The following is a 21,843-nucleotide window of genomic DNA, read 5'->3' as shown; positions in this document are numbered from 1 at the left end:
AAAACAAGGGCCATGAAAGGCATGAAAATCAAAGACTCCCTAAGCCTTGCAAACCTAAGGCCGTTGGGGTCAGGAAAGAACAAGAGTTGACCAAGGGAGGTCGGATAAGAAAGAGGAGCCTGGCACAAGTAAGTGGAAGCAAAGGCAGACTCACCTAGGGCAGTCGTGTTCACCAACCCATCCTCCAAAGTTGAGAGCCCCTGTTTCCTCTTTTAGATACCTTTTAGACAGGCAGGGGATATCGTGGATGTTATTCTCCTGCCCTCACACACAGGTAAATACAGTGAAACCTTGTTAGTGTGTTCCTCGTTAATACGTTTTCCCACTTAGCATGTCGTAAATTTGAAGACCCAATTCTCATCGTATTAAATCTATATAAAAATACCTCGCTTATCGCGTCACAAATTTTTGCTATTACCGCTTAGTACGATCACATTTTTCCTAGCCCTGAAAATGTTATTTCTCATCCCTTGTGAAACAAACGTGATTTCCAACTCAGGGAAGGTCCGTCACCACAGTTGCGTGATTACAAAAAAGGCCTTAAATTCTTTAACTTCATAGGATAAATTGCACATTTGGGGAGCAGGCCATTCAGTTTTGCTTGCCAGTTAGCAGCAAGATTGCTGAATAATACAGCGAGTCTATTTGTGCTTGTATTTCGCATTCCATTCAGAAGGTAGAGATTGATTTTGTGTTGAGTGTTACAGTGAAGTTTTGTCATTTGATACGCTAGCCTATATCTGGATTAGGAAGATAATCATGTGAAATTGACTAGCGTGGTGCATATTTGTCCTGTGATAGCCTAGTTATGGATACGGAAAAGGTCGTGAAATTCCTTACTAATGAGGACAAAATTAAACTCTGGCATCCAAGTCTTCAAGCGCGCAGAGGTTGTGAATGTTGAACTAACACCTTTGAGTTTCGACTCCATCATTCAACTTGGTCAAAGAATTTCAAAATGGCAGTTGTCATTTCTCCTGATTCCTTCCGGTCGCACATCCTTGAGTGTAACGTCCAATCTATTGTCTAAGAGTGTGACCAGAAAATAATGTTTAATAACCCATTGGTCTGAAATTAAAGGCTTCTACTAACATTTGTTTTAGAAGGAGAATAATACTTTGATATTTTTATTGGCCCCCGTGCATATGTTTTCATATGTGTTGTTTGGTGTTTTTCACACCTTTCAGTGCACTTGTTTTTTTAAGCCCCAGCAGAGAAGGTTTTCATATTTGTTCTTTCGTGTTTTTCACACCTTTTAATACTTTCATCTCATCTTCAAAAAAGGTAGATATAGTTTTCACTGTACCCGCAGATACACGACTTAAAATGCATACATTTTCTATGAAACACTTTTCCGCCTTGTCACTACTTTACATTTTATTACAATTATAATTATCTACCGTACATGTTGCCATTAATGCTTTCACAGCCCGTACTTATAGACGTGATACTGTATAGGCTTTTGGGCTTATGCCGTGTCAAGAAAATAAGGTGAAATTCTTAACGTTTCGCAGATAACTGTGCTCTGCATCCTCAGAAGAAATCTCAACTCACCACGAGAAAGGCTTCTTAAAGAATGACACTTTGAAATTTGGACGTTATAATAGAAGTAAAAATGGTACGTTCATTCGCCACCAGGTTGCCCCCAGGACATGGCACAACGCTAGCGTTCGAAGCGGAATCTGACCGAACCATCCCAATCAGACTAAGCGGTTCACATAATGCGTTTGCATAACATATGACATAGACAGTTGTATGATATAGACACAAGCCTGGAATGAAACATCTGGCGACGAGGAACGTACGAATTTGGAAAACACCGACACGAAATAACAACAGGGAAGGGAACTACCTACATAAATTCTTAATGGCTGGCAACCAGGTATTACTTAATTGATAGCCGGTGTCCCTGTTGAAATTGTTAGGATTTCTATGTATTTCCACAGCTTCCCGTATAATCCTGGACCTGTAGGGTCTAGTGTGGGTAAGAGCTCGAGCATCTTGGAACATGACATCATGACCCGACGATAGAGCTTGTTCAGCCATTGCCGATTTGTCTGGTTGGTTGAGACGAATATTACATTCATGTTCTTTGATACGGGTACAAATGAACCGGCATGTTTGGCCGATGTATACCTTACCTCACGTACCCCAGGATGTAAAAGGGGGGACAATTTGTCCTTGATTTTACTCAGACTGTGAGCAATTTTAGTGGTGGTGCCAAACACGGTTTTTATATTGTGTTTGCAGAGGACCTTGGCGATTCGATCTGTGGTGTTGTGAATGTAAGGTAAGTAGGCAGTTCCCTTCAATTCTTCCTTCTGTGAATTTTGCTTGGTCGTTTCTCTGGGATGTAGGGCTCTATGAATCTGCAAATCGCTGTAACCATTACCCCTGAACGCGACTTTGAGCGTGTCCATCTCCACCTGGATATGTGATGGCTCACAAATTCGTCTCGCCCTCTTGGCGAGTGTCGTGAGAATGCCTTGTTTTTGTGCTGGATGGTGGTGAGAATCTACATGAAGTTAGCAATTTGTGTGGGTAGGCTTACAATAGACGGTACGTCCTAAGGAGCTGTCTGGTTTCTTGCTTACTAGAACATCCAAGAAAGGAAGGCATCCGTCCAACTCCATCTCCATAGTGAATTTTATTGATGGATGTTGCTGATTTAGGTGGTTTAGAAATAGACGAAGTTTCTCAGGACCTTCTGTCCAGACCACAAATGCATCATCAACATACCTCCACCATATCATAGGTTGTTTCAAGAGCAGCAAGCAGAGGAGCAAGGACATGTTTGTTTGGTTCAGACAAGTGTAATGTTGTTTTAATTTTGACAAATTTGGTTCCAGCTGAAACGGAAGAACTTGATAGTTAATAATGGCTCGCATTGTCGGACGGGATTAATGAAGAAATTACGATTTGTATGAAAGGTCTTAGAACTATAGTAGTGTAAATAAGGACTTAAGGAAAAGAGAAGTTTCAAGAACAGAGCAGAAAGAATTTTAAATTTTAGCATATAGTGACTAACTTAATAGGCTTTATTCATTTTATGATTTGAAAATTATTCTGTTTTTAAAGTTTCTACTAAATGATATAGTAAATGTAAATGACTAGTTTAGACACAAAAGAAATATTTTAACGATTTCAAGATTTATGTATAATTTGATTTGTTGATGACTGTATTGTACAAATGTATCATGCCCAAGGATTTAGATTGATGTTTTGGCACTGCTGAAGAAGAGAGTAGTAGCTCTCGAAACATGTACGGTAGATAATTATAATAAAATGTAAAGTATTGATAAGGCAGAAATGTCCTTCATAGAAACTGAATATAAGTCAATATGGACAAGATTGAACCAACATGGTTAAAATAATCAAATGCACTCATGTTGGAAAAAATCGTATCTAGTGTTGGATAGGTTTTATTCATATATTCAGTAGTACGTTTTCTCGCTTAACATGTTCATTTTTGTTGTCCGCTGCAGAAACGTCTTCACGAGGTTTTACTGTATACATAATGGAATTGGAAGGCACTGTTATTGAATTTTGATCATTTACGGCAGAAAACTGGGCAGTAAATACAGCTTAGCAGCAGCAGCAGGAGCAGCACCGACTCGAAACATAAAAGGAGAAAGACGCACTCAACACTGCCATCTTTGTTGGTGAGCCCAAGTTTTTGCAAACCTGTTTCTTCTCAGCATGTTTCTGCTTCCTAGTTTCATCAATAGGCATTCAGTGGACCAATCTTGAGAATTCCTCCTTTTACCAGTTGGATGCATTATCTCCTTCTCTCTTCCCTTTACCTGTGGTTATCCTACACTTCCCACATCAAGAGAGACTCGTACTGAGGAAGCTGGAAAGCGGAAGCAAGTTTTTCAAAAACTGAGAAGTAATTGTTTAGAAAGAACTAGGCTTGATGAGGATGGAGTCCAACTGCCTTTGTGTTTCTCTTTTTGTCCATCCTGGTGGTTGTGTCCTCGGTAGTAGAGTGTAGGAATTGGGTTCATGCCCAGCGGAGGTAATCAGATTTTTTAAGGGCAGAGAAGAGTCTATGTTGTACAATGGTGACATGTTTGGTGTTTACCCAACAAAAATTGTTAAAACTCATCCATAGATTGGGAACATTGCTCCAGAGGAGTGTGACAGGCTTTGGCAAAAACAGGCTAACCAACATTTTGTCACAACCGAGATAAATCAATTTGTGCAAATGTCAAGGAATTTTATTTTTCATTAGTTTATTTCAATGTAGTACATTTAAATTAGCAATAGCATATAATAGACCTATACAGGGTGACTTTAAAATACTTTTACAAACTTTGGGGGGTGAGTTACTTTCACCATAACAAGAAAAAATGGTCATATAAACATCATCGTTGACCATCTCCAGTTGCCCGGGTGTGGTGTACAAGGCCCCTCTATCTTTGTCTGTCCATGAACCACTGTTCTCTCATAATCTTCTCCCGATCTTGTCCTCTCTCCTCGACATCTTTCTTCACCAGATCTGTCCATTTTCCTCTGGGTCTGCCCAATGGTCTTTTTCCTTTTATTTCTCTTTCATATTCTCTTCTTGCAGTCCTGCGTGCATTCATCCTTCTTACATGGCCATACCACTTCAGTCTTGCTTTCTGAATCCTCTGTAGGACGGAGTCTCCTATTCCCACCTCCTCTCGGACTTTTCCATTCCTGAACTTGCCCTTCCTGGTCTTCTGTATCATGGTGTGTAGAAACGTAATTTCTGCACCTCGGAATTTTGAGTTGCCTTGTCTCGTTTATGTGGTAGTTTCCAAGCTATACGTGAGGATGGTTGTATAATATGATTTATATAATGTCATATTTGCTTTTAATGGTACTTGTTTATCCCACAGTAGTTGTCTTACTTGGTGGTAAAATCAAGTTGCCTTGCTAATTCAACTGTCCACCTCATACTTTGCTAGGTTGGCATTTGATACTATATTATCCAAGTACTTAAACATTTGAACACTGTCCAGTTTGGTGTAATTTATTCTGATTTGTGGTTTGGTGTTCCATTCAACCATGGCGTGATAATCATTTTGCGAGCAAGTAGACATGTCTTTTATGTACAGCCGCATGAATGGTAATGGACGCACGGCTGTATCAGAGGTCATTTCCAGACCAAAAACTGCTGAGTCTTCCAACCTTTGTTGCTGTTTATTGTCGCGTTGCTGGGACAGGATCCATAGCACCATGGACTATTGATCAAAGAAGACCAAGAGTTACTCGTACGCCTGACCAGCAAGAACACATTCTCTAGTATGTCGAAGAAGATCCAGGTATCAGCACATGACAAGTGGCCCTGGTATATGGTACATCTCAAAGTCAATGCCAATGTCAAAAACAGATTATTGTGTCACTTTAATCTGTTCTTTCAAATAACATTTTGAACTTCAATGAATGGAAAACGAAGGATTTTGAGACACATGTTTGTATGAACTCTTTTTCTTCTTTTGGTATAAGGAACCATGCCTAAAGTTTGTAAAAGTATTTTGGAATCACCCTGTATTAAAAACGGAAGGTTTTTTTTTTGCTTTATGTCGCACCGACACAGATAGGTCTTATGTAGATGATGGGACAGGCAAGGGCTGGGAGTGGGAAGGAAGTGGCCGTGGCCTTAATTAAGGTACAGCCCCAGCATTTGCCTGGTGTGAAAATGGGAAACCACGGAAAACCATTTTCAGGGCTGCCGACAGTGGGGTTCGAACCTACTATCTCCCGAATACTGGATAGTGGAAGTTGCTTCGAAGAACAGGAATATAAAAAACTGAAGAAAGGACCTAGTTGTAGACAATAGTTTACCTTAGATTCGTAACCAACCTTTATATTATGATCATACAATACAAAAAATTGTGTTTTATATACAGTAAACTAGATATAAAGATGCAGCAAACTTATTTTGGGAGATGACATAACTTTTCCTCATGCAACAATCATCAGTTAAATGGATAATATTCTAATGCATTGGAGAATGATTCCTCAGCCGCTTCTTGGCGATTGCCTGCTGTCGGTTCTCTGCAATACTGGTAATATCTTGGAGGGACATATTCAAGTAATTCAAGCAAGTCCTTAAGCTTCGCTAGCTTTATTGGCCTTGTACCATTGTACCATGATGAATAGAATACATCCGCTGTCTTATCATCGTCGTTGCTGGCCCTGCCAGAGTGTGGTGCGGTAGTTGCAACGAATCAGCTGCAACAACACGTAATTTAATTAAATTTTCTTTGTAAAGCGGTGGACCATGTGCATTGAAAAGCAGGGTGACTATGTTGAAAAATGATATCAATAAAAAGTGTGTGTTCTTTTTGTAGTAAATTATGTAAATTGATTGCAGATACTTATTGACTTGCCCTCGTATTTCTGACCTGGTTGAATAACTGGAAACAGGCTGTTGATGTTCATAGATTGAGAAACAGAGATGTGATAATGGAAAAGAAGAAACAAGTACAAATCAAGTCATGTATAGGTAGGGAAGAGGGAGAAATAGAAAGAAAGCAGTAAAAGACACCTGACTCCCTCGTCAGCAGTCCCTGTTCTCAATCCCTGACAACGAGGGAGAGTGATGATGCATGAATGAGTCTGAATCATGGGTTCAATCCTGGTTAAGGTAGCCAATATTTCAAGGGTGGTCAAAACTCTTGCCACGTTGACATACTCAAGAGTCAAAATATAAATACAAATTTAAATATAAAATATTTAAATATTACTGTATTCAAGAGTCATCCAAAAAAATTAAATTAATCTGGCATAGGGGCTGTCGTGTAGAACTGGCAGCATGTAAGATCATCTGCAACATTATTATTATTATTGGTCAGCAAAATGGCCTTTCATTCGAAGGGCCTTGGGTTCGATTCCAGACTGGACTGAAAATTTTAACTGTGTATGACTAATTCCTCTGGCTAGAGGACTGGATGTTTGTGTCAATACACTACATAGCATCCGGCCCTACAACTGAGCCTCGATTGCCAACTGCAGTAAGGCCAGGAAGAATAGTTCTTTTTTTTTTTATTTTTTTATTATGGGTTGCCTATTATGACAAAGTATACAAACATATTTGTATGTCTGTTGTAGAAGATTAAGAGACCTTTCTAAATAAATCTGTAGATCTTATATAAAAATAAAATTAAAAGTGAAGTTTGATTCAAAACTGAACTAAAAAATGTAGTGTCGATGCAAAAGGGAGATATTTAATAAATACTTTACAAATGGCACACACATGCACAGAAATGGTGTCCCATCATAAACAGTCAACAAGGAGGTGGGGGAACACCATGCTTTGTTTATATTGGGACATACTTTCTGTGCATATCTATCAAAACATCTTAAATATTAATAAATAGATTTTGGCATTCCTCATCATCATTTTCATTTGTTCTTGTCCAGCTCCTGCCAGGTCGGGGTGTTGATGGCACTTCTCCACTGTTGCCTCTCCTTCCACCACTCCTCTTCAGTAATTGTATTCCAGTCTGGTCTTCTTTTTTCTTATACTGTTCTTGACAGAGTCCATCCATCTTACTTTTGCCCTCTTTCCTTTTATCTTAGCCTCCAACCCTTGTTTTGGTATCCTTCCCATCTTGCCCTCATCACATATCCAAACCATCTCAATTTATTCTTCTCCTTTCTGTCAGAGTCCACATCTCTGATGCATACGTTAATATAGGGGGATAGTACATTACCTCTTTACATTTCATAGGAACTTCTCTGTTCCATACCAAATTCCTTACATTCTGGTAGAACGTATTTTCTGCTTGTACCCTTCTGCTAATCTTCTTACCCAAGCTTGCATCTTGCATTATTTCACTTCCCGAATATTTGAAGTATTCATCAACCTCAAGGATTTGTCGCCTGATACTAACAATTCCTTTTCCTTCTCTTTCTCCTCCTGTCATCACCACTGTTTTTGCTCTTCTCCACACTGATTTTCATACCATATTTCTCAATATTGTCATTTATAGCCTCTACTTGGATTTGCACTTCAGTATTGTTGACTCCCCATTTCACTATGTCATCTGCAATCAACAATACTTTTCATATCCCCTCCCTATCTTGCCTTTGTTTCTATAGAATTTCATCCATAACCATTATAAACATAACTGGAGACAATCCACTTCCCTGTCTTAGACCACTTTGGTTTCTAAACCAATCTGTTCTCCCCACTAGAGTCTGGACACATCTGAAACAATTCTTAGACATGTAAATTGCTTTCACTAGTTCCCTTGATTGCCTTTCACATCCTTTATTTTTTTTTCAGTGTTTCCCACACCTTTTCTCTATTAACACTATTTCTAGATCAAGGCATACCATTGCCAAATCTTTTCCATATTCCAACTGTTTTTCCATCAGCAATCTCATGATAAATATAGTGTCTATCGTTGATCTGCCCTGTCGAAACCCATACTGCTCTTCTTCCAAATTTCTTTCCACCCTTCCTCTCATCCTCCCTTCTGTTATTCTCTCCAATATTTTGGGTACATGTGACAACAGTGCAATTAATCGATAATTACCACATACCTTCCTGTCACCTTTCTTAAATACTGGTATTATTACACCTTTACACCAGTCATCAGGTATCGGGTTTTTCCTCCACATACACCTTAGTAGCCTATATAACCAATGTAGATTAATAGGTCCTGCTGCCTTTATTATTTCCATACATATTTTATCCATCCTTGCTGCTTTTCCTGTTTTCATTTGTTTAACAGCCATTTCCAACTCTTCCATTGCATTGGTAAATCTGATGAGTTCCAAAAGATATCATTACTTCACAAGGTCTACTTTTTAGTTAAGGCCATACAAGTATTATTATTATTCATTCATTCATCGATACGCCACATTTACACAGTCTACCTGCATTTCTGTCACTCAGATTAATGCCTTTCTCTTTGCACTCTCGCCAAAGATCCTTACGCCTCTGATTACCGTAATTTCCCATAACTATAGTCCACTTTTAGTATGTTTATCTGTTTCACTCATAAATGCCTCAGTGGAATGCAAATAAAAAATTCATAACTCTGTACAGGAGAGCTGAACAAAGTGTCTGTGGTTTAAAAATTGTATTTCTATGTTTTGACTTGTTGCACTACCTATGGGTCTTCTTAATAAACTAAGTTATGCAGTGTTTTGAGTCTTCACCACTTGACGTCATGAAAACTTTGTACAGTTGGTAAGAAAATTAGTGAAAGTTGTAATTGTCTTTTTCCTCAAAATAGTTTTCTTAATAACAGCAGTCAAGAATTAATAAGTATTGCACCTAGAAGCATGAACTCATTTTTTAAAATACTCAGTATCTTTTGCCAATTTTAGAACCATCAAAATCTCAAAAATGAAAAATCCGACTTCAGGTCCCTTTCCATTTATCAGGTCACGCATATTAACCCTTATGCTTTCAAGGTAATAATCTGTCAGTGCACACATTTCACTGCGAACACTGTCATGGTAACGATCGATCGTTACCGCTCTTTATTTTCATTATTTTGTTATTTACACGCCAGATAGCAGCATTTTGCATGAAACAAGAAGAGCACAGTTTTAACTCACGTTATTCTCTGCAGGTACTGCCCACTATCCATGTCTGTTAGGTCATCAGCCCAGAGGCTGGTTGGATCCTCAAATAGCACCACCAAAAGTTATGCGGTTATAAGGAAACTGCAAAAACCAATGGCAGCACCAAACTGAGGCGTACTAGGCAAGATGAGGAGTGAGGTAGTTTGCCATTGCTTTCCTCACTGGGTCAGAAAGTGCTATTGCAGCATGACTGACCCTATGAGCAACACCTTTCATAACACTCAGATGCACTAGTCGTGCTCTGAATGTCATTACTCAGCACCACCCATCCCCCAGCAGCTTCCATATTGTCACAGTCATGGATGAGACTGGGACTTCAGTGAAAGCTACACTTTACTCTGGCCTGTGCCAAGAGATGGATACAAAAGTACTGTATCCATCAAGAAATGGCAGCAGCCACTATCCATATTTATCGATATTCTTAGAGTCTAAAACATGTGCCTACTGGAGTTTGGTGTCTTGTTTACGTCATGGTTGACGGCAAACTTGCATGCAATTCTCTATGTTTTTGTTGGTGATACTGATTATATATTGAAATTAACCCTTTGGCACTCGGCTTGTATACAGGGGTGTGCTCGAAGACACTCAGACTAATTTCTGTGATTTTCCAAACCAAATTACCAAAAATCAACACGTAAACAGTTTAACACACATTAAAATAAAATAAATCACACTAGTACAGGAAACCATGAGCATTTCAGAAATGAATATACCTAGAACGTATTGTTATTGGTAAAGCCAAAAACAAATATTAAATTTCAAAAATAAGTTTAAAAAAATAATTTTTAGTTTTCAATGACTGAAAAATCAGACATTATTGCGTCTTCCTTCTTTACTCTTAGACGTGAAAGAAAGAACATTTAATTCTGAATAATTTGATATCAATACGATGTGTGTGCTGTAATTCATTCATGCAGCATAGCACAAAGTTATTCACTGTACATGTAACGGTCATCGATGTCAGGACCTCCCCATCTGATGCACGGTGAGCAGCTGTGACTGTGTCATTTCCCAAATAATGTGAATCACTTTCGGCAAAAGAAGGTCATTATTACTGTCTAAATCATCTGAAAATTCAAGGATATCGGCCTCATCGGCCTTGAATATGGCCTAGCCATTACGATAAAAAGATGACGCAAGCACGTGCAACAACGGAGTTATGAAAAGGAGTAGAATGATAGTTTGCAGAGTACAGCGAACACACGATATACCAAAGAAATGAAATATACTCTAAACTAAACTCATAGCAAGATCAAATTGCTGTATTCATAAGCCAACCAAAACGAAACCATGCAATAACAACTTAACAACCACAACATAAACATTCACGGTCAACAGATTTCATTTGTCGAAAATAAAAATATTTTGTAGGGTTGGTGGTTATATCTGTATAGTAAAACGCAAATTCAACGCTTTAAGTTACCGTCACGATCAACTGTTACGATTTAACAGCCATGCAAATGACCAAAATCCCTAAATAGGACAGAGCCTCTCGCGCCGATAGATCGGCGTGCTGAAAGCGAAAGGGTTAAGCAGTATCATAGACATATTTAATTTATTTGCTAGTTCATTATTTAAATGTGTTCTTAGGTAATTAGGTGCATATTGTTAGTGAAGCGTTACATATACTGTAGTTCACGCCGAGTGTTAAGCGGCGGTAAATAACTCGACCCCCCATAGGGGCTAACGGCTTCGGGCGGATGAGCCGCTTTGGGTGGGGTGATGGTCTTCTCAGTGTAGGAAATGACACTGGAACCCATCATCTGTGCCTTTGGCCCAACGGCAAAACGGACGGAGGAACCTCCTTTTTGTGGTTCTCATCGGTCGTGGAGGCAGATGAGGTAATGCCAGATAGACTGGCTGTGAAGGCGCAACTCAATGGTATTTCGAGTCCGCGGCAGTCCGTTGCAGTCGTGGTACTAGAACCTGCATGTCACATTTCATTTGTGCCGCAGGGTATAGTTCCGAGATCATAGTGTGTGGGGTCACTTCCTTGCAAGCTGCGATCCACCTTAAACAAAATCCCGCTTGTGGCACTTTTTCCTGCTGTCATTCCCTTCAACTCAAGTCCAATGGCGATGGGATAAGGATGGTGGAGGCAGGTTTTCGGGTGAAACTGGAAGCCTCTAGTTCGGACCTGCACGTTGGCAGCAGATGTGTGATGTACGTCTTTCTGAGACCCTGTGACTGCTCAGGAATTCGGTCCTGCTTCTGTGTTTGGGCAGGTCTATTTAGGATCACCGCTGCCCATCCTGAATGGGGAAGGCCCTAGAAAATGTGGGCTAAACATTGGTAGTCACACTCTCAGCCGGCTGGGAAACTGCACCCAGCGGGTCACCCCTTATGTGGTCGAAAAACGAAGATTACCAGAACTTTGATTATAGGAACCTGGAATATTCAAACTCTACTTGTTTTGAAAGACAATAACAGACCTGAGAGAAGAACAGCGCTTGGACGAATGAACATTGATACTGCTGCCTTAAGTGAAACCAGATTGTCCAGCGAATGTAAACTTACAGAGTTCAGCTCAGGCTACACAATCTCCTGGAAGGGAAAAGATGAAGGAGAACACAACATTCATGGTGTGGGATTCGCTGTGAAGACCACATTGGCGAATGGTTATCAGCTGGCTCCAGTCACAGTCAGTGAAAGAATTATGACTCTCCGAATCCCACTCCTTGGAGCCAAATCTATGACACTCATCTCTGCATTTGCTCCCACCTTGGATGCTGATGAAGAAGCTAAAGACCACTTCTTCTTAACAGTCTATACCTCTTCAGAAAATGTTCCTCGGATAGATTTTGAAAAGAGTTCCTCCTCCTTATAGGTCCATTCCTGTCATGAACACCATTTAACATATCTAATCTGCATCCAACGCATGATTTACAATGGCCATTTTGCATTAAACCTCGTGTTAACAGTTTAACCCAGGTGAAAGGAGGAGTTAAGTTAACTCCGACCTTAACCTAGAGTTAAAACTAACCCTTTTTGATGAAACAGAATAAGTCAAATTCAGAACTGAAATGAAATGGTGTGTGGCTTTTAGTACCGGGAGTGTCCGAGGACAAGTTCGCCTCGCCAGGTGGGGGTCTTCTGATCTGACACCCATAGACGACCTGCGCATCGTGATGAGGATGAAATGATGATGAAGATGCCACATACACCCAGCCTCCGTGTCAGCAGAATTAACCAAGGATATTTAAAATTCTCAACCTTGCCGGGAATCGAACCCGGGACCCCTGTGACTAAAGGCCAGCACGCTAACCATCTAGTCATGGAGCTGGACAAATTCAGAGTTAAAACTGTGTAACACAGGGGTTAAGGTTTAACCCACGTTGATGAAACCGGGCCCAACTCTCATTTTTTTTTGTCACAAACCTGATCCGTATTCCCTGGTATTTCTATTTTCAGTTAATGACAGTGAGTGATGAGCCATTTTCATTCCACAGGTTTCTACACTCCAGTGGGAAGATCATCAAGAAGCACATCACTTCATTCAGTGATATTGCAAGCGACTTTGACATTGTCGTTAATTGCCTGGGACTAGGAGCTAAGTACCTGTGCTCGGACAACAAGCTGGTGCCAATCAGAGGCCAAATAATCAAGGTCTGTGTCTGTTCCTCATCTACGGGAAAACAGGAATCCCTTATGAATGATAGTTGCTTCAGTAATAATGTTTTAGAGTAAATCTGTTCCAAACTTTTCCTTATCTTTGTCATTGTAAACATTTCTTCACATTTGTGTAGAAAACTTAATTAACATTCTGTGTAGTCTAGGGGAAGTGAGCATCCTCTTACCCACAAGCCCCAGATTCAATTCTTTGCATGACCTCATGTCCCATAACCTGCAGACCTTCGGGCTTGTTATATCAAGGTCCACCGGGCCTGTAGCGACAATCTGAGGATAAATCTATTAAAGAAACTATTTAAAATAGTCCAACTTATCAATACACTTTAATGATTGAAAATTATTTATTCATTCATGCATGTTTCAGGAAGAATATGCATTCCCTTCATCAGTGAATTCAAATCAAGGAATAAAAAAACAGTATAACACTATCTTTTGTTTAACCCTCAATTTAAAGAAGTATTGTATCCTACATATCAAACATTAGTGAAATATTATGAAAATTATCATTACATAAAATTTTAATATTTTGATAATGATGACTGAGAATACCTAAATAAATTTAAGATCTTCAAGTTTTTCTTCTTTAAACGATTAAATGCTAGTTTATACAATGGGTTCTCTTCCGTTCTTCTTTCATTTAAACTTGATTCAAAGTCATTTTTTTGAGCAAGATAAATTTCTAAACTTTCTTAAACATTCATGAATCTTCCCCTTTTTGGCCGAATTTATTATATAATCATTAATAGCTTTAGGGCCAATATTATAATGAAGGTTTGAACTGAAGATTGAGTTAAACTGCAACTTGAGTTTAAACCGATTTTGAGTCTTATAACGGCCGGTCTAAGTTAAAATATGGTGAAGAAGGAAATACACAATCTTGGTAGCAGTGAATTGCGAGAACAGATGACTGTCGATAATGTTTTGCAGTGACTTGCAAGAAAGTTACTTATTAGGAACACGAGCGAGTGGAGTGGAGTGGCCGCACTACGGCTATGGAGCTGTGCTCTGCATTCACGAGACGTGTGGGTTCGAACCCCACCTGAGAATGGTTTTCTATGATTTCCTGTTTACACTTCAGGCAAATGCAGGTCATTCCTATTCACAGGTCACAGCTGATTCCTTCCGCCTCCTTACCAAACTTCATTCATCAGCATGCATTTCATCCTCATTAGCTCCTCAACTCAGGTTGGCGACAGGAAGGGCATCTGGTCGTAAAACATGCGATATAAATTAATCTCATCTCATCTCCGACCCTGTATCGAGAAACGGGACTAAGGGGTAGACAAACAATGTATGAATACAAATGCTTAAATTTAAATAAATGGTTATTAATGTAGGAACAGGAATACTTAAATTAAAACAAATATGGGACAGGATGAATATGCTCAGTATGAACTAAATAATGTGAACATATAATCCAGCATAACACGAAACAATCATTTTACACAGTCAGTCATCACTACTGTTGTTTTCAACATCTTTCCTGGAACACTGTTTCTGAGTTCAAACATTTGTAGCGGGAGCATGGAAGCCCCACTTGGTAAATCCATCCTTTCCTAAAGCGAAATGGAATACATCTTTCAGTCAACGATAGTTTCTCTTCTTCCTCAGAACTTGCAGACACACTGTTTCCGAGTTAGGTTGACTTTCGTAAACCTTATCTGTTTCATTACCATCACTTTTGGTGTTCAAGTCCACTTCCTCCAACGTTTCTCCCAACCACGAAATTATCTGATCAGTGGATACCATTATAACATGTGTAAATTCGCGAACAACAGTCATAACCCCGGTGAAAGTTTAATGGGGCTTATGGTTCCAATCAGTAGCTAGCTTCAGGTAGTTCCGGTCGGAAATTTTAGATGGTGCTGGAGGTCATTCACAACGTGTAGATAGTTGTAGACAGGCTCTGTAGATGGCACACAAGTAGGCATGAAATGAGCGATATTAATAATTAAAGGCAGTTTGCCTCAAAGTAAAGTATTTCAAGTCTAACCTCAATCTGTGGGCCCTTCTGACAAAGAATTAGTCGTATCACGTCAAGTATAACGGAGATAATATTGCTGGATTGCATTGAATATGACTTTACCCAATCGATTAACCTTGTTCGAACTAATATCGATTTTAAGCAATAGTTCCCATGATGCTACAGTATTTGTGTTGTTTGAATTCCAAGTGCTCGTGTGCTTGTGCTGTAAATCTTTGTTCCTTGTGCTTGTTTATTTGAAATATATCTTCGCCAGTCCTCCTGAAATCCTGTATTTCCTGTTAGAGTACACCTCAGGGGCTGAAAGCTGAATGGTTCTATTAATGTATTTCTATATATTTCCTGTCTCAGTGCATTTAATTCTGTTATTTTTATTTTCATGTGGTACTTGGATATGGATATAATACCCCATTCTCTTGCATATGGTGTGCTCTGCTGCCTTGCTTTTGAAGGGATTTCTTATTTGTTATAATATCAGCTTTGTGTCAATCATTCATTTGAAGTTAAAGCTGCTTTGTGGTGTGAAGTTATGTTCTCAATAACATAGTATGCCATACGGACTAGGGGTATCAGATCATTATTTACAACATAGTAAGTACTTGAAAATAAAAATATATGAATTACAATGCATTACACTGCATTACAATGAATTACACTGCATTATAATCGATGGAAGGATGGGGGGCGAGGGGGAAAGGAGGGGAGGGGGAGCTGTAAGCATAATCGGATGTGTGTCACTACGCCGGATGTTACTTCTCTGTGCTATCTGTTGATAATAACAGTAAGGTATTGCACAAAATGTGCACTGTGGTGCTATCTCAAATTTCCGACTGAAACTACTAGCGCCTAGTGGCTTGGTACCGAAATTCATCATTGAGTTACATCTCTATCCTGTTCTATCCTCTTTGGTCACAATATAAAAATTTCACTTTAAAGACAAGCATAGGACAAAGCTTGACTTATTACAATGCACGAAATTGGGTGGCACTGTTACTCGCTACTGAGCGCACCACTCACCAAACATGCACTGTCTTGGATTGAGGGGTCTTCGTTTTCAAAGATAATGGAAATAACTGACACCTCCCCTTCCTAATAATCTGTTTGTAAGGTATCTGGAGTTTCAAAAGTAGAGGTGTTGTAATATTCCAACAGCAAGCAATACACTACGGAGGTGAGCGTAGTAAAATATGTAATCAACATATTCTGTTGTGTCCTCATCTCGATGAGGACATGAGTTTGCATTCTGTTGTGTGGGACCTTCTTCCTCAAGATGACGTCAATGTACTGAATGCAAGCATGCCACAGCGTGTCAGAGACCTGAGCAATAAGGCAGAGTGAAGACGGGACAACCTTCAATTTAAGAAAACTCACAAGTTGTAACCTTTTCATTATTACTGTTTATTTGTGTTAGATATTGGAAGAAAAACATTTGAGTTAGTAAAAGTTTAGGTTGTGTGTCTCTGTGATACAATAAACAAAATTAAATTTTTCATTAAAGATTTCCTTACATAAATAATTGAACTCCTTGGTATATTGTAGGTTCGAGCTCCGTGGATCAAGACCTTCCTGTATGCTGAACTCGACACATACATTATCCCTACTTCTAATGATGTGACACTAGGAGGATGCCGCCAGTACGAGAGCTATGCGATGGCGCCAAGCAAATACGATCACGCTGCAATATTAGAACGATGCACTAGCCTTGTCCCAAACCTAAAGAGTGCAGCAGTACTTCGAGACTGGGTTGGTCTGCGACCTCATCGCAGCACTGTTCGAGTGGAGCCAGAAGTTATCCAGACCCAAGCTGGGAAACTCAAGGTTGGTACAAACAGATCATGATGATGATGATAATAATAATTATTATTATTATTTTCACACCAGACATTGGAAATAACATCATCAGCTAGAATATTTCACAAAATACATTAGATACGAGGACGAATCAAAAAGTAAGTTACACTAGCTCACCACTAGAACATGCTGTACTGTATGTCGTGACCATGGCCAATGCGAAGCAAGCTTCAATAATTGCTGACACGTCCAATAGGAAGGTTCATATGCTATCCCATCGATTTGTGTGTGCAGAACGGGCTAGGCTCAATGGCACGTCAGTACTTCGAGACTGGGTTGGTCTGCGACCTCATTGCATCACTGTTCGAGTGGAGCCAGAAGTTATCCAGACCCAAGCTGGGAAACTCAAGGTTGGTACAAACAGATCATGATGATGATGATGATGATAATAATAATAATCATTATTATTATTATTATTTTCACACCAGACATTGGAAATAACATCATCAGCTAGAATATTTCACTCCAGACGCACGGACAAATATCGCGAAGGCAAATGTCGACCGCAATCACAAAGAATGGGTACCGTCCACCTAATCAATACTTTATTATGTCTTGGAGTTTAATTCATGTTGGTAAATCATTGCATACATTCATGGATACGTTTGTACCAAGCATTCTAGAATATTCCAGGATATGGATGTGATAAAAACTAGTAACTCCAAATTGGAGGCGCATGCAACAATCAGATTTCTGTGGGCTAAATGGCTCAAGTGCATGGACATTCATCATGAAATCACTGGTGTATATGGTGAGTGTGCAATTTCTCGCCCAGATATTGTAAAGTGGTGTAAGCAATTTGACGCCAGACGCGAAGGCAAATGTTGACCGCAATCACAAAGAATGGGTACTGTCCCCCTAATCAATATATTATGTCTTATCACTATGCAGTACCAGTTTCGACCTTCACAGAGGTCATCCTCAGCTGGTCATGATCCAGAGTTAACTTAACATATCATTTAAAAACATTACTAAATCTAATGAAGAAAGTCACATGATATGAGTGGTAATATTAAAATATACAATGATATTATGTGTCCTCTAGTTTAAAAACAAGCGTCGATATTTTATGACATGCATATGTTACTTACAATTCTGGTGTGCTGTTCGTGAGTAACAGATAATTTGTTAAAATACAATTTTACACTTAAAATGTTTATAGCATTCTTGAGGTACACCTTGGAGTTTAATTCATGTTGGTAAATCGTTGCATACATTCATGGATATGTTTGTACCAAGCATTCTAGAATATTCCAAGATATGGATGTGATAAAAACTAGTAACACGTAGTACTTTAAAATACGATGTTCTATAACATACAATGTTCACAGTATTCTTGCAGTACACTGTGGAGTTATATTAATGTTGGTAAAGCATTGTTTACGTTCACAAATATGTTTGTACCAAGCATTGTAGAATGTTCGATGATGTGAATTGTTTATCCTGTGCGTTCATACAGTTGAGAATGTTGGATGATTTACATCAAAATATTGTGGTGTGACATTAGTTTCTTTGGTACTAATCTCGCTATAAGATATTGAATAGGTGCAGATGGTCCCTCCTTGTAGTTGTGTTGTTGGAGATGCTGGTAATCTGCAAGAACAGAGAAGAAAATGAAGTATAAGAGTTTTGTCAATATAATGTCTACTGCTGAACGTGTGGAATAAGTGCTTACTTATATAGTACTGTTGACTGGTCGATGTGTACAGTTAGGGAGGATGTCGTGCACTGCTCCGTGTGCGTCTAGGGCTGGTACTAGTGGTTACGGAGAGGGGAAGTGGAGGGGCATGAGGGGTATTGATTGGGGAAGGTAAGGTAGAGGTGACGTTGAGGGGGAGTGGAGGGGCAATAGGGGTAATGATTTGGGAAGGTGAGGTAAAGCTGGGCGTGTCTTTGGGACGTTCCTTGATATGTATTGGATTCTGTTTCTTAACTATTTTCATGTAGGTGTTTTTTAAAATTGGGATAACTGTATTAAAGAGGATATTAACTCTATCTGTAATTTCATTCAAGGTAAAATTTAGGTTTGCATATTGATCTATAGTAATGTAAAATTCTTCCATTATATTGAGTAGAGTGTTCATGGGGATCATACTTAGAATCTGCATGTCATTTTCAAATATATATTTCAATATATGCTTATAATCCTCGTTATGTTGAGCTATAGACGAAGAGTGATTATGTTTTAAGGTGTTAATGTGTTCATTGTAACGGATAAAGAAATTTCTTCCAGTACGTCCGATATAGCCAGCCTCACAATTGTCGCATTTCATTCGATACATTCCTGAACAACTGTATCTATTATTATCATTAACGGATTTGGCATTGTGCAAAATATTGGCACTGTTATGCGTGGTTTTATATGCTATTTTTAAATTGCATTTAAAAAAAATACTAGTTACGGAATGAACATGGGTATTATTGTATGTGAAAAGTACATAATCCTTCTTGGAGTTGTTAGCTCTGGTTAGTCTTGATTCGGGTTGATATTTTATCTTTTGAATGATTTTATTGACCATTTCCCAATTAAATCCGTTTTGATGGGCTATTTTGTAAATCGTGTTTAATTCTTTTTTCAGCTTTTCCTGGGAAAGAGCTCTGTGCACCATACTGTAATAAGCTGCTTTTTTGTGGGCGTTAGGGTGGATAGAATCTATTCTAATTGTATTGGAGGTTTGTGTGGGCTTCCTATATACTTGATATGTCAGGTGAACATGGTGTCTAGTGACAGATATATCTAAATAATTCAAAGTGCAGTCATTTTCTTTTTCTATTGTGAATTTTATATGTGGATCTACTTTATTTAGTTGTTCTACTTTATTTGTCTCATTGGTGAATCTATTGTCTATAATAACAAAAATGTCATCTAGAAATCTGCACCAGAAAAAGATGTTCTCAATTTTGCTTATCTCTTGGTGCTCTAAATGATCAATGTAGATTTCTGCTAGTATACCTAAAGCAGGAGATCCCATAGGAAGACTTTGTTGTTGGTAAATAGTGTTATGGAATTTGAAATAATTATTGTTTGTGGCGAATTCCAGTAAAACCATAAACTTTTCTATTTCTAGGATGCTTAAGTTACTATGGTTTTTAAAATTATTTTCAATTAATTTTATTGTTTTGTGAGTAGGTACGTTAGGATACATGTTCGTTATATCGTATGATGCTAGACTATGGTACTGCTTGATTTCTAGATTTTGGTAATGTTGCAAAATTCTATAGAGTTCCGTATTGTTTTCTTGGACTAGCATGTCCAATATCTGCACCTATTCAATATCTTATAGCAAGATTAGTACCAAAGAAACTAATGACACACCACAATATTTCGATGTAAACCATCCAACATTCTCAACTGTATGAATGCACAAGATAAACAATTCACATCATCGAACATTCTACAATACTTGGTACAAACATATCTGTGAACGTACACAATGCTTTACCAACATTAATATAACTCCAAAGTGTATTGCAAGAATACTGTGAACATTGTATGTTATAGAACATCGTATTTTAATGTACTACGTGTTACTAGTTTTTATCACATCCATATCTTGGAATATTCTAGAATGCTTGGTACAAACATATCCATGAATGTATGCAACGATTTACCAATATGAATTAAACTCCAAGGTGCACCTCAAGAATGCTATAAACATTTTAAGTATAAAATTGTATTTTAACAAATTATCTGTTACTCACGAACAGCACACCAGAATTTTAAGTAACATATGCATGTCATAAAATATCGATGCTTGTTTTTTAAACTAGGGGACACATAATATCATTGTATATTTTAATATTACCACTCATATCATGTGACTTTCTTCATTAGATTTAGTAATGTTTTTAAATGATATGTTAAGTTAACTTTGGATCATGACCAGCTGAGGATGACCTCTGTGAAGGTCGAAACCAGTACTGCATAGTAATAAGACATAATAAAATATTGATTAGGTGGGCAGTACCCATTCTTTGTGATTGTGAATACAAGTATCAATACGGACATGAAACTCATAGATTATACAAATGTTGACCGTGTGGGTGGGATCATTAGAGAGAATCGGCACATAACACTGCAGGAAATTGCCAGCATGCTGAACATTTTGTAAACTGTGTCAAAGATGGGTCCCACATCTGCTCCCAACGTTCACAAGGGACAACGTTTCCAATCGTCACTGGCATTTTTGCAACGGTATTCTGTGGAGCACAACGAGCTTCTGCGGCGAATCATCGCAGGGGATGAAACGTGGGTCCATCACTTCATGCCCGAAACAAAGAGAACTTCGATGGAATTGGTGCACATCATATCACCACCACGCAAGAAGGCCAAGGTCCTACCTTCAGCTGGAAAGGTAATGGTGACAGTGTTGTTTGACATGGAGGGTGTGGTGCACGTGGACTTTAAGCCAAAAGGCACAACAATCAACTTGGCTTTGTATTGTCAAACGTTGAACCGTTTGCGTAAAGCAATTAAAGAAAAGCGGCAAGGAAAATTGAGCACCGGCGTGATTTTGTTGTACGATAATGCAACACCCCACACGGCCCGCCAAACGTCCGAACTGCTGCAGTGATTCAAGAGGCAACATCCTCCATACAGTCCAGACTTAGCGCCATCCGATTGCCATGTGTTCAGTAAGTTGAAAAAGTATTTCGGTGGACGACGATTCTGAAACGATGAGGAGGTGAAAGCAGCTGTCTCCACGTGGTTACATAGAAATGGAGGTGATTTCTACGCATCCGGAATCGAAAAGTTGGTTGACCGTTCCGAGAAATGTTTACAGTCTCTTGGGGACTATGTG

The 21,843-nt window shown here is 38.9% G+C and overlaps 1 protein-coding gene across 7 annotated transcripts in view; it reads left to right on the top strand.

Moving 5' to 3' along the window:
• Positions 1–21,843, top strand: part of Daao1 (D-amino acid oxidase 1) — a 158,790-nt gene that overhangs the window by 117,768 nt on the left and 19,179 nt on the right. For all 7 annotated transcript variants that reach the window (XM_067136136.2, XM_067136135.2, XM_067136139.2 and 4 more), the window contains exons 5-6: positions 13,026–13,182; positions 16,730–17,008. In XM_067136136.2, coding sequence (XP_066992237.1) covers positions 13,026–13,182; positions 16,730–17,008 — 436 coding nt within the window. The remainder of the gene's footprint in view (positions 1–13,025; positions 13,183–16,729; positions 17,009–21,843) is intronic.

This window comes from Anabrus simplex, chromosome 1, assembly GCF_040414725.1.
Source record: "Anabrus simplex isolate iqAnaSimp1 chromosome 1, ASM4041472v1, whole genome shotgun sequence".
Taxonomy (NCBI): Eukaryota; Metazoa; Arthropoda; class Insecta; order Orthoptera; family Tettigoniidae; genus Anabrus; species Anabrus simplex.
Note: the sequence above shows the minus strand (reverse complement) of the source record. Positions and strands in the feature narration are given on the sequence as shown.